The 15,351-nt window shown below is 41.2% G+C and overlaps 1 protein-coding gene across 2 annotated transcripts in view; it reads left to right on the forward strand.

The window, feature by feature from the left end:
• The window catches only part of HELZ (helicase with zinc finger), a 124,549-nt gene that overhangs the window by 76,113 nt on the left and 33,085 nt on the right, over positions 1 to 15,351 (forward strand). For both annotated transcript variants that reach the window (XM_038757081.1, XM_038757082.1), the window contains exons 18-23: positions 8,832 to 9,010; positions 9,440 to 9,558; positions 11,164 to 11,309; positions 11,770 to 11,917; positions 12,173 to 12,356; positions 13,474 to 13,702. In XM_038757081.1, coding sequence (XP_038613009.1) covers positions 8,832 to 9,010; positions 9,440 to 9,558; positions 11,164 to 11,309; positions 11,770 to 11,917; positions 12,173 to 12,356; positions 13,474 to 13,702 — 1,005 coding nt within the window. The remainder of the gene's footprint in view (positions 1 to 8,831; positions 9,011 to 9,439; positions 9,559 to 11,163; positions 11,310 to 11,769; positions 11,918 to 12,172; positions 12,357 to 13,473; positions 13,703 to 15,351) is intronic.

The raw sequence follows: 15,351 nt of genomic DNA on the forward strand, positions 1-15,351 counted from the left end.
TACATCAGAGAACCATATGAAATTAGAATTCTCTTTTGAAAATTAGTTTGAAATGTCTCTTACTAAATATGCTGGACTTGGGTATTTGGAAAATGTGGTCAACAATATTGGACCGTTTAAGGTAGAAATAATGCCCGCATACCTAAATGCAGGAATCCTTGGATAGCATTTCCAGGGATCCAGTAGGAGTGGTGTAAATCATTTTCTTTAGAAAACAGTATGGAATCATCAAGCTGTTACTTATACCATTAGTTTTCATTGTATTCTGAATTAATGTTTAGTTTTATCATTTTTATCAAATTGTATGCCATGCCTTGTCTTAGAAGCTGACTTCTTAACCTAGGATTCAGGAGCTTTTTATATTGGGTTGGACATTGTGTTCAAAATTTGAGATGTTTGACATTAAAAAGCCAAGCTAGTAGACCTTGGTAAGGTTGAGCATAAAATTAGAGAGAAGAGAAATGGGCCAATCATACTTATCCTGTTCCAAGATATGACTCGTATTCTGAAAGATAAACTGAATCGGTAATAATAAACTTTAATTTAGCTCTAACAAGCTTTCTTATTTTAAAAAAAAACTAGCAAAGAGTAGAACCATTATTACTGGTTGGGTATATTTTTGCTTCTAGAAACTTGCATTTATAAATGTTGTAATCATTTATTTTAGATTTTAATTTATTCATCTCACAAGTAAGTATCTGGATAACCCTCACTTAAGAATATCTGTATTAGTGCAGTTAGTTTTTAAGAACCAATTTTCCAAATCAGTTGACGTGGGTGTTTGGGTTGTTTTTTTTTTTCAATGGATGTAGTTCAACATTTATCATTATTTGGAGCTGTTTGAATACTGACCATGGTGCAGAATCATTTGCAGGATTGAATTCTGTAATTAATTCCAGGTTAATTAGGATTTCAGTTTTTAAAGCACTTGAATTTTGTTTTTAGCATTAGGCAGAAAATTGTTTAAAGACCTCATTACTTAATATCAGAAAAGAAGATGCCGTTCCTATAGCTTGCTGCTACTGGGACTGTCTTTAAACGGGCCTTTTTTTTTTTTAGTCTAAATTTAAAATCTAAATATTTTCAGTTGAAACATCACTTAGGTCCTTGGTAGGCTTAGCCTCTAGACAGGAGACAGGCAAAAAATAGCTCCCCTCCCACCAGAGACCAGAGTCACAGAGGAGGGAATTTTTGCATTTAGTTTCCAACATGCACGGTTAGAAACAGCACCCAATCATCTCGTAGCCCCTTCTAGCTTTTGTCATTGAGTAGGATGTAGAATAAATACACTCCCACTTTTCTCACATAGAGACTGGGTCTAGAGGAAAGGAGGGTAGGTTTCACACAGGACCCCAGAGTTGAAAATGGGTCCCCCGGAACCTCCCCTGGACCCTTGAAACTTTGGTCTCCTGCCAGGAGGTAGGCTAAAAATACCACAAGCTTCTGCCTGGAGAGAACCGGACTGTAGGATATCCAGGGAACTCTTGGGCCCTGTTTCCTACCCGCGTTTGGAAGAGGAGGAGGGGGAACTGGGATAGGGGCTGAGACAACAGCCTTGGAGTGTAAAGGAACAGTCAGGTAAGCTCGTTGTCAGCAGGGACCGTGTCTGCCAACTCTGTTGTATTGTATTGTACTCACCCAGGCACTTGGTTCAGTGCTCTGCACACAGTAAGTGCTCAATAAGTGCGATTGATTGATTGATTGACTGAGGGAGGACGAAGATAGGCTCAGGAAGTGGGGGATGTTTTGAAGTAACGGGGAAAACAAGAAGAGAGAAAGATGAGTCGATAGAAAAACAATAAAGGGATAGGCCTGTAGACTTAGATTGGGAGCCCCATCTGGGACAGTGACTGTGTCTGACCTGATAAACCTTTATCTATCCCGGGACTTAGAACAGTGTTTGACACAGAGTAAGCATTTAACAGAAGTAATAATAATAATAACAACAACAGGGAGAGCAGCAGTGAAGGATGTTGGAGAGAAAAGAGAGAGAAAGAGAGACAGAGGTGGAAAGGGGTTCTTGGGAGAATAAAAGGGACCAGGAGGTAGAGAAAAGGGATAGAGGACAGGAAAAATTGAGAAGAGATCTCTGGAAAATTAGGAGAGGGAAAGAAGAGCATGGAATGGCAGGGAGGAAACATGAAGAGAGAGGCAGGCAGAAATGAAGCAATGACAAGCAGCATGGCCTAGTGGAAAGAGCAGGGACCTGGAAGTTGGGGAAACTGAGTGCTAATCCCAGCTCTACCAGTGGTTACTGTATGACTTTAGGCAAGTCACTTAATTTCCCTCTTCATCAGTTTGCTCAACTGTAAAATGGGGATTAAGATTGTGAGCCCTATGTGGGACAGGGATTGTAGCCAGCCTGATCGTCTTGTATCTACCCCAGTGCTTAGTACAGTGACTGGCACATAGGAAGCGCTTGACAGATAGCATTAAAGAAATGTTAAAAGTTTCATGAACCAAGGATATCAAGGGTATCGCCAGTCAGTACAGCCTCTTGAGATACTGAAAGGCTAAGTAAAAAGTCTTTGAATGCCCTGAAACTTGAGATTTTATTTCTGATTCATTCCAGTGGTATCCTTATTTTGAAAGGAACGGAGAGAAAAAATAGAAAGTGTTATTTCCCATGTAGGTTGGACTCTCTTGGTCAGCTCTTTGTTGGCAGGTTGGCAGGTTTAGCCAAGTCTTGTGTTTCACCAAAAAATCCTGCTTTTGGTCCGGTGGGAAAGACAGTGGCTCTGGAAGTGAGGAGACTTTCCGGTTAGTCCTAGGCAAAGGGGGGAATGCGTGCTGGGGCTATGTCATCCGTAGGGATGGAGGACAGGCTTATCAGGACTCCTGAAAAATAGTAGGAGACTCCCGCAAGGCGTCTGACTCCTTTGCTATTATCTCTGAAGTTGGTGAATGGGTTTTAATCAATGTTTCAGATCACATCTCATGGATTCTCTTGAATCTTTGGCCTGGCGTATAAAAAGATTTCTATTATTTTGAGTGGCAGCATCCTAAATAAGAGAGTGCGTATTGCTCATTATTGCAAATGATGCAAAGTTGCATCCTGAGCAGAAACATTTCCAGTGAAATGGTAACAAACGTACATCGTAGATCTTATGTTAGAAATTAAGTGGAAATTTTTGTGTGCTGTATATAGATTTGTCTTAAAAAACTGAGAAAATCACTTCCAGCCTAGGTTATTTCTCTATGATGAGAGTGCCCATGGAGAATGTGGACTAATGTGGCTTTTAAATTAAGAACAGATTGATGAGGGGTTTTTTTAAATAAAAATTTAGATGGTAATTATGGGCTTTTTTACAAGTAAAATTCAGATTTGAATTTTATAGACACTTCTGATTTTATTTGAATTTGCTTTTAAATTAACATACAAGAACATTTGCAGGGCAAGTACTTAGTAGTAGGTCTCCCTTGTGGCCTTTGTAAATAACACAAACTGATCAGTTAAAGCTTGTCACATATAGTGGTGTTAAGTGACTTACGTCTATAAATTAGCAATATTCAAATCTTGGTTTTAAAATGAGGGCCTTGTATGGGGTGGAAGAATGGTGAAATTTGAGAAGTGTCTATTACTCAAGAAAACACTTTACATATTGGGGAGAAAGAAAATTCCTCAGATAAAAAAAATAATTTTTGCTTCATTTCAAAATGTCTTACCCTTCCTGACATCACATATCTGCAGATATACATATTCTATTGCAACAACAGATGCATCAGCAAGTCATCACACAAATGCATTAAACTGACGTAGTCATTTGTGTTTATTGAGCACCTACTGTGTGCAGAGTACTGTACTAAGTGTTTGGGAGGGTACAGTACACAACAATATAACAGATACATGCTCTGCCCATAACGAGCTTACAGTCCAGGGGACTGTTGCAGCTGTGTGACCTAACTTCTCACACAGGATTGATTCACTGTTCTTGTGGCAGTGCATACTTTTAAGAAAATAACAAAGTTTTGAAACGCTTCAGTTTATTTCCATTTTGTGGGTGTAGACTTTGGGTTAAGTCAGGTACAGCTGTAAGAATCCATTCCCTCCTTCTAACCTTTAGCCTTGCAGCAGTTTGCTGAATCTCATTGTATTAATGGTTGGCCTTGCATCGACAAAGGCGTAGCCTCATTATTGTAACTAGCAGCTTCTTCCCAGCCTTCCTTTCCACTGCTCCACCATGGCTTCTTGAGGCTTCCTCTCTCCTTGCTGCTGAAGCTGTTGGACCTATGCTGTTACTACAAACCATTTCAGGCTGGTTGGAGTCATAACAATCATCATCATTATTATAATGTTCTGGTTTTTAAGTGCCAAAGTATTGACTAAGTGCTGGAGTAATTCAAGACGATCAGTTCAGACACAGTGTCTCTCCTTTAGGGGGCTCAGGGTCTAAGGAGGAGGGGGGTTTTCAATCCCCGTTTTACAGATGTGGAAACTGAGGCACAGAGAAGGGAAGGAACTCGCCCAAGGTCACAAAGCAGGCGTGTGGCGGAGCCTGGATAAGAGTTCATGCTCTTTCCACTAGGCCATGTTGCTTCTAAAAGGGCTTCTAATCAATCAATCGTATTTATTGAGCGCTTACTATGTGCAGAGCACTGTACTAAGCGCTTCTAAGAGTGTGTCTTTCCTGACAGAGAGAGGCTGCAGGAAAAAGAGCCTGGGGCCCCACCACTTAAGCCCCCCCTTAGTGGGTGGGGAGCTTTGTCAGGCCAGGGGGAAACAGTAGAGGGGAGGAAGAGGGGAAAGTGGTAGAGCAGAGGCGATGAGGAATCACATGGTGGTGGTAGTAGCAGACTAGTGTATTGTGGGCAGATAATAATAATAATAATAATAATAATAGCATTTATTAAGCGCTTACTCTGTGCAAAGCACTGTTCTAAGCGCTGGGGGGATACAAGGTGATGAGGTTGTCCCACGTGGGGCTCACAGTCTTCATCCCCATTTTCCAGATGAGGGAACTGAGGCCCAGAGAAGTGAAGTGACTGGCCCAAAGTCACACAGCTGACAAGTGGCGGAGCCGGGATTTGAACCCATGACCTCTGACTCCAAAGCCCATGCTCTTTCCCACTGAGCCACGCTGCTTCTCGATGGCCACTGCTCATTGCTTCCTGGCTGGTGGGACTCAACCCCTGGGTCAGTGAGGGACCGTAATGCAGGGCCCAGGGCAGTTGCCCCGCGTGCCCTTTCTTCTACCCTTTGAGTCTGCTCGAGACAGTAAAAACAAAGTTGACGTTGGTTAAAGTCAATAGTAAATCCAAGTCCGTAAAACACAGTTTTTGAATCCATTGCTAAGTCACTTGTCGACCGTCAGGTGATACAGTGCGAAAGGCACACAGTGAATTTACAGGTGAAGAATTGTTTAAACTTTAAAATCACTCCTCACTTGATTAATCACCAAACGAATATAATACCCTAAAAAAAAATAGGTTGCGTGCTCAAACTCTGCATGCTTATCCTTCACTGAGAACACTTGGTGAAGCTCCAGAGTAAATGTGAGAAATCATGCAGGTTCACTGAATTTATAATTAATTCTTGTGGAGAAACATTCCCTCTGTTTTAAGATGTTTGGAATTTGACATTTATAAAGTTTATCTTGCATATTTTAAGGCAATATTTTATATTTTCAAGAGAACTGGAGCTGAGCTTGCCAGTTTTAGGTTAGTTAGAGGCTTGCTCATTTCACTACACATTTGATCTGCTTTCCTAGTTCAGAATAGTCTTACCACGGACCTGTCGGACAAAGGAGGCCCACTGTGTCACTTTTCTTAGCTTCCTTCCCTGAAGATGCGTTTTTTCTTTCTTCCCCTGTGCCCTTTCAGCCACTTTGTTTGGAAGGGAAGAGGGGCAGGTGTTTGGTGAAGTGAATGTTGCAGGGAAAGAAGCCCCTCTGGCCTTCAGGCCTTTCATTCACCCTCTGCTTCCTAAGTTCTGTGTACCTGCCCTCCACGTATGCTCAGTCCTTCCGTAATGTGTGCTTTTACTACCCATTTCGGATAGAAGGCTCTTAGGGAATTTGGGGGCGATCATCCAATAGGCAGGCGTTGACCCGGAAAGGATGTGATGCGATATTGGAAAAAAGGTTTGTGTGCATTGCAGTATAGTGGTCAAGGTGAGCATACTGTCGTACAGGTTTTCTTTAACACGGGGTTCTTCAAGAGCTTCATCTCCATGTTATAGCAGAGCCGAATGTGCCTCCTATGATGTTTTTATGATGCTGCATGCTCCCAACACTTAAAGCGATGTTTCAATTAATGGTATTTATTGAGCACTTACTGTGTGCAGAGCACTGTACTAAGCGCCTGGGAGAGTACAATACAACCGAGTTGGTAGGCACATTCCCTGCCCACAAGGAGCTTACAGTCTAGAGAGGGAGACAGACGTTAAAATACATTTTGAATACGGGCATCGGTGCTGGGTGGCCAAGCGTGGGGTGAATATCAAGCCCTTAAAAGATAGAGATCCAAGTGCAGAGGCATTGCAGAATGGAGAGCGGGAGTAGGGGGAATGAGGGCTTAGAGAGGACCTGTACACCAGCTGTAACTGTATGCCATAACTGCCGTGAAAAAGTTCAGCATCCTTGAAAAAGGAGTCGGCTCTAAGTGTGGTGGCAGTCAGGGGGTGGGTATTTTCCCTGGAAGAGGCTGGGAACCTACAGCCACTTCTACACTGTCTGCTCCCCAATCCCCACTCCTTGCACAGATTCGTCCATCGGGCCCTGTTGATAAAGCAGTGATTGTAGGTAAATTGGGCTGGGATTCAGAGGACGTGGGTTCCAATCCCGGCTCCACCACTCGTCTTCATTTACCTCATCCGTAAAATGGGGATTAAGACTGTGAGCCCCCCGTGGAACATTCTGGTTACCTTGTGTCTACTCCAGCACTTAGAACATGCCTGACACACAGTAAGCGCTTAACAAATACTATTATTATTATCATCATTATTAAAAAGGTAAACCAGGAATATATCCAATAAGGCCAACTCTTGGACTCATTTCTAGACTGTAAGCTTCTGGTGGGCAATTGGTTGATTGGTTGAGTGTGCCTTTCCTACAGCAGGCCCTTTGTTTCTTAGTTAGGACTGTTTAAGTTTTTTTTTTTCCTGCTTTGTTTCTTCCCTTGTTTTGAAAGTGACTGCATTGTGTCTTCCTGGCCTAGTGCCCAGTGTCTCAGAGAGCTCAGCACTGCTTCAATGCTAGTTGTTAGTTGTTAGTTCTTAGTTTTTACTGCTCCCAGAGTAATCGAGTACAGTAAACCAGTGGGAGATCCTTCACCTTCCCCTCTGGGCTCCAACCTTTCATCTCCTCCATGTGTTCCCTGTTGGCACTTGGACTTTAAGCCAAGGACTGACCAGCAATTTAACATTCCATTCACCAGGAAACTTGCCCTTAATCGCTGGACTTCAGGGTTCTATCTTAGTTCACAGAAAATTAAGTTGGACAGGAAAGGGAAAAGAAAGATTCCAGATAAAAAATGATGGCTGCTGAGTAGTTTCATACTCAAGTTGGTGATGCTCTTCATTAAAGGACTCAGGGTCAGTTTGCCTCTTGCTAGGAAAACTGTCACTTAAATTTTGATAGTGTCCCTGAATTCTTGGTTGATGATCTTTCTAAATGAAAGTTCTGAGAGTTGATGGCGAGGTGTTAGCATCACTAAAAATTCTGCAGAAAACTCACTTCTTTACCAAACATGTAGTCTGTGTCCTTGTTTTATACTTAAGTCTGCCTGGCACCTTTCGTCTGATTGCGGGGCAGTTGTTTCTCATCTTTCCCATTCAACCTTTTGATTCTGTCTTGTGGCCTTAAAAATTCTTGGTATTCACATCTAGATTTTCAAAATGAATAGATTAGACTGATTAAACAAAATTGATTTGTTAAAAGAGTTCAACACCAGAAGACACTGAGTCTAATTCCAGTTTTTACAGCCTGATATAAGGTTTGAGGTGAGCAAGTGATTACTTGGAACTGGATGTAGTCCATGCTGCCCATGACTTAATGATAGTAATAATAATTGCAGTATTTGTTAAGTGCTTACTATGTGCCAAGCACTGTTGTAAGCGCTGGGGTATGAGCCCCAAGTGGGACAACCTGATTAGCTTGTATCTACCCCTGCGCTTAGAACAGTGCTTGTTACATAGTAAGCACTTAACAAATACCATTATTATTATACAAGGTAATCAGGTTGTCCCACGTGGGGCTCACAGTCTTAATCCCCATTTGACAGATGAGGGAGCTGAGGCACAGAGAAGTTAAGTGTCTTGCCCAAAGTCACACAGCAGACAAGTGGCAGAGCCGGGATTAGGACCCACATCCTCTGGCTCCCAAACCTGGGCTCTTTCCACTAAGCCACGCTGCTTACCAGGATTTACCCAAAATTTCATGTTTTGCTGGTTAAAGTTGGAGGGTTTTTTACTAACTGTTTTTTTTTTAAGCAAGAGCTTTCATATAATAGGACAGCACAGAAAGCAGTGAAGACGAGGTGAGGTTTAGTTTTAGTGGAAATTTAGTTATAGGTCTCATCAAAGCAGCCCTTGACTTAATTAAGAAATACTTTCATGGTGCCAGCAAGTTGAACTTTAAAAGGAAGAATTATTAAAATTTATTTTAGCGCAACATGATCTTTCACTTGTTAGGTGAGTCAGAATGGGAATGGTTCAGTTGGAGTAAGCCAAAGGCATGACTGTATTAATTGCTAAGGACTGTATTAATTGCCACTTTCCAGAAAAGTCCATCTTCAAAAGAAGTGGACTGTTTCATGGAAAATTAGGCACATTGAAATAGAGACTCTTTTCATAAAAGTTGAATGGAAAATAAGTTCCTCTCTTGTTCTTCCAGGGTATATTTTAGAAATCGCTGGGTGAAGACCGTCCACCCGGTTGTCCATCAGTACTGTTTGATTTCAAGCACACATTCCACCTTTCAGATGCCTCAGAAAGAAGACATTCTTAAGCAACGAGTAGTAGTTGTTACTCTGAATACTTCACAGTACCTTTGTCAACTGGATCTTGAACCTGGTAAGACTGACCATCAAAAAGCAACAATATCTAAATGGGTTGTCTTCTTGCGCACATGAAATTGGCATCACCCAGTACTTTAACTGACCCTTACATGGGCCATTTGTTTTCGAGTCTCTTAGGGCTTGTATATGTGATTGCCTTCCATGTAAAGACTTCCTTGTGTAGAATTGACAAGTTGATATTCTGTAGCAATGTTTTATGAAGGCCAAGTCAGTAGAAATGACCACAGCTTTAGTATTATGACTGTACTGTATCAGGTCAAAGACTAAATTTTAAAAATGAAACAGTGATGGTTAGTTTTATTTTAATTTTACTGAAGATCAACACTACTCACCAGCAAAATCAAGAAAGGGACCAGTACACATTATTACCTCTGAGGTCTTCATCTTCTTAATGAACTTCTCTTTACTATTTTCTATTTTCTAGGCTTTTTTACACACATCCTATTAGATGAAGCTGCACAGGCCATGGAGTGTGAAACTATCATGCCCCTAGCATTAGCTAATAAAAACACAAGAATTGTCTTGGCTGGAGACCATATGCAAGTAAGTGTCTTAGGGCTCAAAACACTGAATTAAATTTTTATTTCAATTCCTCGTAAAATTTTGATCTAAGAAATCTAGGAACAAAAAGTCCTTCTAAAGTTTTTTTTTCCTCTTTGCCATTTCAGTATCAATTTTAAGAAATAAAGGAAAATTGTAAGAAATACTAAAAAAGTAAGACTTATTTGATAAGTGCTTGAATTGAACACTGGGCTAGAACCACGTACCAATTCCGCCACTTCATTCATAGTGTCATGCTGCTTCTCATGATTTTCAGGATTTGTGGAACATAAAGTATTCTTAGCGTGTTTCAGATATATTTGCACTCAATCAATCAGTAGTATTTATTGAGCAGAGTATGACACTAAGCATTTGGCACTATAACTGTTGGTTGCAACCTGCGGCACTGAGATTGTGTTAAAGTTCTCTGTCATTAAAGACTAAGTGTTCTTTAAACCAAATGATAGGTCAAGTTTTATGTCCAGTGATGGAAAACTGTGCTTACCAAAATGGTGAACAGGAAATTGAGATTGAATCCTCTAAACCCTGCTTGGAAAAACAAAAAACAATTTCAATTGGTTTCTGCCTCATTCATTAGCAACAGTTATTAAAATTTACTCTTCCAGAATATGTAGAAAGGGTGAAAATTAAAGGACTCATGGGTGAAAATGCAATGTAGTATACTGAAAATCTAGAGATAATGAATTACTGTAAGGAAAATAGAAGAAAATTTAACTTGAGTAATGAAAAATGCTGCTGAGTTCAGTAGATAGCAAATAATGACTCTTTAAAGAAATTGGAGTGTTGAGCCTAGGGAAGAGAAGCCTAAGGGATCGTTTGACATCTTTAAATATGTGTAAAGTTTTTATAGGGAGTTTGCTGGCCACCGCATGCACAAGCCCGCAAGCAAAAGGAAATAAATTTAAAGTGGATTTTGGTTGAATGTAAGGAAGACTTTCGAGGCATGATTAAACAATTACTAGACTAGCAAAGGGCATTGTAGAGCTTATGTATCCAGAGATCTTTAAGAGTAAATTAGACCATTATCTATGTCTTATCTAGACCAGATGGCCAGTTGCGGGACCAGAAGCCTGTCCAGACCGGTTCTGTGATTCTTCAAGAGAACTCACTTTTCATATTCATTAAAACTCTGCTGATTCAGAAGAGCTATTTTAACTAGTAGCAGCAGTGGCAATAATGATTGTGATATTAAGCGCCCACCGTGTACCAAGCAGTACACTAAGCGTAGGAGTAGATGCAGTGTAAACTGATCGGACCCAGTTCAAGCTGTGTTTCTTGAGCAGGCACCTCATGCTCCATTGGTGCTCAGTGGACTGTCCCAGATGCTTGGGAAGTACAGAATAAAGGAATGACGCATTCCCCCCTACCCACGAGGGGTGTATTTACACTGTGATGGGGGAGACTAACATTCAAATCTGTTGCTATCCACAAATAGAGTTTTTAAAAGTCTATTAAAACATCCCGGACTTCACAAGGCTCATGTTCAGCGCCTCTGGGCATTTGGAATAAAGGATTTTATGTAAGTAGTTTCAAAAGTCATGGGCCTATTTGGTGTTAAATTTTTCCTTATGTGTGTGTCTGTTACAGCTCAGTCCTTTTGTCTACAGTGAATTTGCCAGGGAGAGAAACCTTCACGTTTCATTGCTTGATCGGCTATATGAGCACTACCCTTCAGAGTTTCCATGCAGAATTTTGCTGTGTGAGAACTATCGCTCCCATGAAGCTATCATCAAGTAGGTGTGAACTTTTTCCACTGTATCACACTTCTGTTTAACTGGTGTGAGTGAACCCGGCAAAGCAAAATGGTGTAATTTCAGGGTGAATTCAATTTAAATTCCTCTTAAGCTAAATCAAGAGCCCCAGTGAAATGATGGGGAAGGGGATGGCAGGGAGCGGAGGAGGAAGAGGCAAGGAGGTGATAAGGTAGTAGGAGTAGTGCAGAAGGAATTGTGGTAGGTCTTATAGCATACACGGCGAGTCCGGAAGGAGTAGAAGCTGGAGAGAGCAGGCCCGGGAAGCCTGGGAGAGGAGAGACAGGAGATTTTTGCGCTGCATATTTAACTGTGGCAATAAAATTGCTCAAGGAACTAGAACAGTGGATTAGTGCTTTTCTGTTAATAGACTATTTTTCTTTGGCCTGAATGCTTTTTAGTAGTAGATTGCAATTTTATTATTTGTCTTGGCTTGTTACAGTTACACATCTGAACTTTTCTATGAGGGCAAGCTAATGGCAAGTGGAAAGCAGCCAGCGCACAAAGATTTCTATCCTTTGACCTTCTTTACAGCGCGAGGAGAAGATGTGCAGGAAAAAAACAGTACCGCTTTCTATAATAATGCAGAGGTATTTTTGCAGATTTCTTCATTTTTGGTCTTGTAGATTTCTGAAGTTATCCGTAATTTGATATCTTTTCAATATTAAGCTTCCTAAACACATTTGGCCTGGATGATTACCGTCGTAATCTATAAAACATCCTGCAGCCACTTCATCAGATCTTTTTTCCCTTTCTTTATATAATGGGTCGTGCTGGTTCGAGGTCCAGTAACTAGGAGAAAGGAATGAAGTTGTTTGATCATGATCTCTGATTTGCTTTTCCAGGTATTTGAGGTGGTGGAACGTGTGGAAGAGTTGAGGCGAAAATGGCCTGTAGCTTGGGGAAAGTTAGATGATGGGAGTATTGGTGTAGTTACACCATATGCTGATCAAGTATTCAGGATTCGGGCTGAGCTTCGAAAAAAGAGATTATCAGACGTCAGTGTGGAAAGAGTACTAAATGTTCAGGGTAAGGAACAATTATGTCTATTTCTAAACATCATTTCAGAAAGCTAAAATTTTGAAGTGGTTTTCATGTCCTTTTGATCTTGTTATAGTAGAGAATACATTTCTTAACAATTATTTTAATCTAATACCTGGAAAACGTTAAACATTTAAGCTTTGCTTCTTTTAAAGTATATCTAAAATGATTGGTGTAGAGGTACTAGTAGTAATCATTTCAACAAAGGGAAAAAAATGCAGTCTTTTTATGAGCATGGTAGTAGAAATACTCAGCCTGGAATGTTAATGTGACTAAAAATGACTATTTCTCTTTTCTGTCATTCCAATGAAGATAATTTAGCCTTTCAAAAACATTTTGTCTGTTCATTCTCAGTACAATTTAATCCCTTCTGGCAACTATTTCAGCCCGATTATGGTCCCCAGAATGGAGGAAGCTGTATGGAATTCATGAGATTTAAATTTTGCAGTTGTGGACTTGAAAGTCTAAGATAGCATCTTCGTCCATCATTAATCTATGCTTTTACTCCCGAAGGTCACAAAAGTTTGTAGGGAAAGGATGGTTCATTATCATTCTTGACTAATTGTAAAGGAGACCGAAAATGCTTTGGGGAAAAAAAATGCTACTAAATTGGGAAGCTACATGATCTAGTGGAAAGAGCTTGGGTTTGGGAGTCAGAGGACCTGGGTTCTAATACCGTTTCTGCCCCTTGTCTGCTGTGTGACTTCAGGCCCATCACTTAACTTCTCTGTGTCTCCGTTACCTCAGCTGAATAATGGGAATTAAATCCTGCTTCCTCCTATGTAGACTGAGCCCCGTGAGGGACATGGGCTGTGTCCAGCCTGATTATCTGCTCTCTACCCCAGCACTACCTACAACAGTTCCTGGCACATAGTAAGCTCTTAGCAAGTGCCATTTTACTAATATTGGTTTTGAAGTGCACCTTTACATGGTGAACTTGTTTTTTGCAACTCCCAAGTGAACAGCAACTAGTTGCTTCTCAAAATCACCTTCCTGTAATATGACAAGTTGTGAAATCGGGCTTTAGTAAATGTGATGCTCTCTCTTCAGTGCATGGTGAAAATGAATAGAGTAACCTAAACTCTTCTTACCTTGATTTTTTTAGGAAAGCAGTTTAGGGTTTTATTTCTGAGCACGGTGCGAACCCGACACACTTGCAAACACAAACAAACTCCAATTAAAAGGAAGGAGCAGCTTCTTGAAGACTCAACGGAGGATTTGGATTATGGTTTTCTGTCCAACTACAAACTCCTCAACACTGCCATCACAAGAGCCCAGTCCTTGGTGGCTGTGGTGGGTGATCCCATCGCTCTGTGCTCAATTGGAAGATGCAGGTATTTGGGGGGTGAGAAGGGTGAGGGAAGCAGGGCAGGGGGTGTTCATTGTCATGTGTCCCGATGTTAATGAATCACTGAGAAGGTTATTTGTGAAAAATGGAACAGCTGTGCTGAAGTACAGCCTTCTGGTCAGTTGAAATGGGGGAGTTCTTTCAGTTGATAAGTATTTCTAGAAATATAATTTCGAATCAAAATATATGAGACTTCCTGATTTTCTTACTCTACTCAATATATTCAGGACTACGTACCTAGTCACATAAGCCTCTTTGGTGGTAGAGAACAGCCTTTTCCTCAAATTTTCGCTCTAAGGGAAATGTTCATCCAGTCAGTCGTATTTGTTGAGCAACCACTGGGTGCCCTTGGGTGTTTCAAAGGAGAAAACACACAGTTCCTTCTCTTAAGGCAATTTAAGGATGAAGGGAAATTCCAGATAAACAGACATTGCTTCCATAAAAATAGATCAAAGTTCCAAACAACATAAAAGATATATAAGAACAAGCAGTGGAAGTACATGGGCTAGTTCATAGCATCAAGTGCATACTGTGGTGGAAGGTGGAATGGTTGGAATACTTAGTCTCGTGTGTTCGTTGGGGAAGTATTTAAATGAGCTGCTTTTTAGTAGAGTTTTCAGTGAGGAAAAAGAGTGAATTTAATGAAGAGGTGGTTGATAAATCTTCCAGGACCGTGACTCTTTGGTGGAAAAGCGGATTGTGTAAAGTGGTGAGCAAGGTAATCTGACTGGGATAAAAACCACAGATATATGGGAATGGAGAGGGATGAGATTATATACATGAGAGGGGCAGTTGAGGATTCTTGACACTTGGGAGTAAGCATTTGATTTTACCTCAGTGGGAACTGAGATCATTGTAACCTTCTGAGCAGTTGACTGTTATGAGCTGATTCTTTTAAGATGGTCTGGAATAAGGAGTAGGGAGAGGCTTGAGGCTACCAATTCAGCAAGGAAGCTAGAGCAGCGGTCCAGATAAGGTTTAGGTCTGCTCTGGGTCAGTGACTGCCAGAATAGAGGGCAAGGGACCATTGTTATTTATTTCCGAGAGAAAAAATTGGCAGCAGCTAGAAGAAAATCGAATGTGGACATGAAAGAAAGATACGTCAGAAGCGACCCAAGGTTTTGGGTGTAAGCAACAGGGTAGGTGGAGTGTCGTAGGCCGTCATGTGGGGCTTGAGAGGAGGATTTGGTAGGCTGGAAGACGCTGACCTCGGTTTCTAACATGTCGGGTTCCTGGTGGTGTCTGGACATCCAAACGGTGATGAGTCAGAGGTAGGGAAAGATATGACATTGAAGAAGAGGTAAGAGGATAGGGCTGGAAGTGTACATCTGAGAGTCTTCCATGTAGTTGTGGTTCCTCCAATCAGGCATGTGGATGTGCTCTCAGGGAGTCAGTATAAGGAGAGAAAAGCAGGAGGCCAGTATTCAAACCCCGGCAAGTGGTCACTATTAAAGAGCCTGGTGAAGATTGGCCTGGCCAAAGGAGGAGAAGGAGCGATCAGAGAGGTTTAAGGAGAATTGGAGATCATGGAGTCCTTGAGACCGAGGAATGCTGCCATAATAGATACCGAGCGTAACAGATTTCCTTCCCAAGACTCCATTCTTGGCTTGAGTTTGTTGGAGCCTTCCTTTTTTT

Source organism: Tachyglossus aculeatus, chromosome 15 (assembly GCF_015852505.1).
Source record: "Tachyglossus aculeatus isolate mTacAcu1 chromosome 15, mTacAcu1.pri, whole genome shotgun sequence".
Taxonomy (NCBI): domain Eukaryota; kingdom Metazoa; phylum Chordata; class Mammalia; order Monotremata; family Tachyglossidae; genus Tachyglossus; species Tachyglossus aculeatus.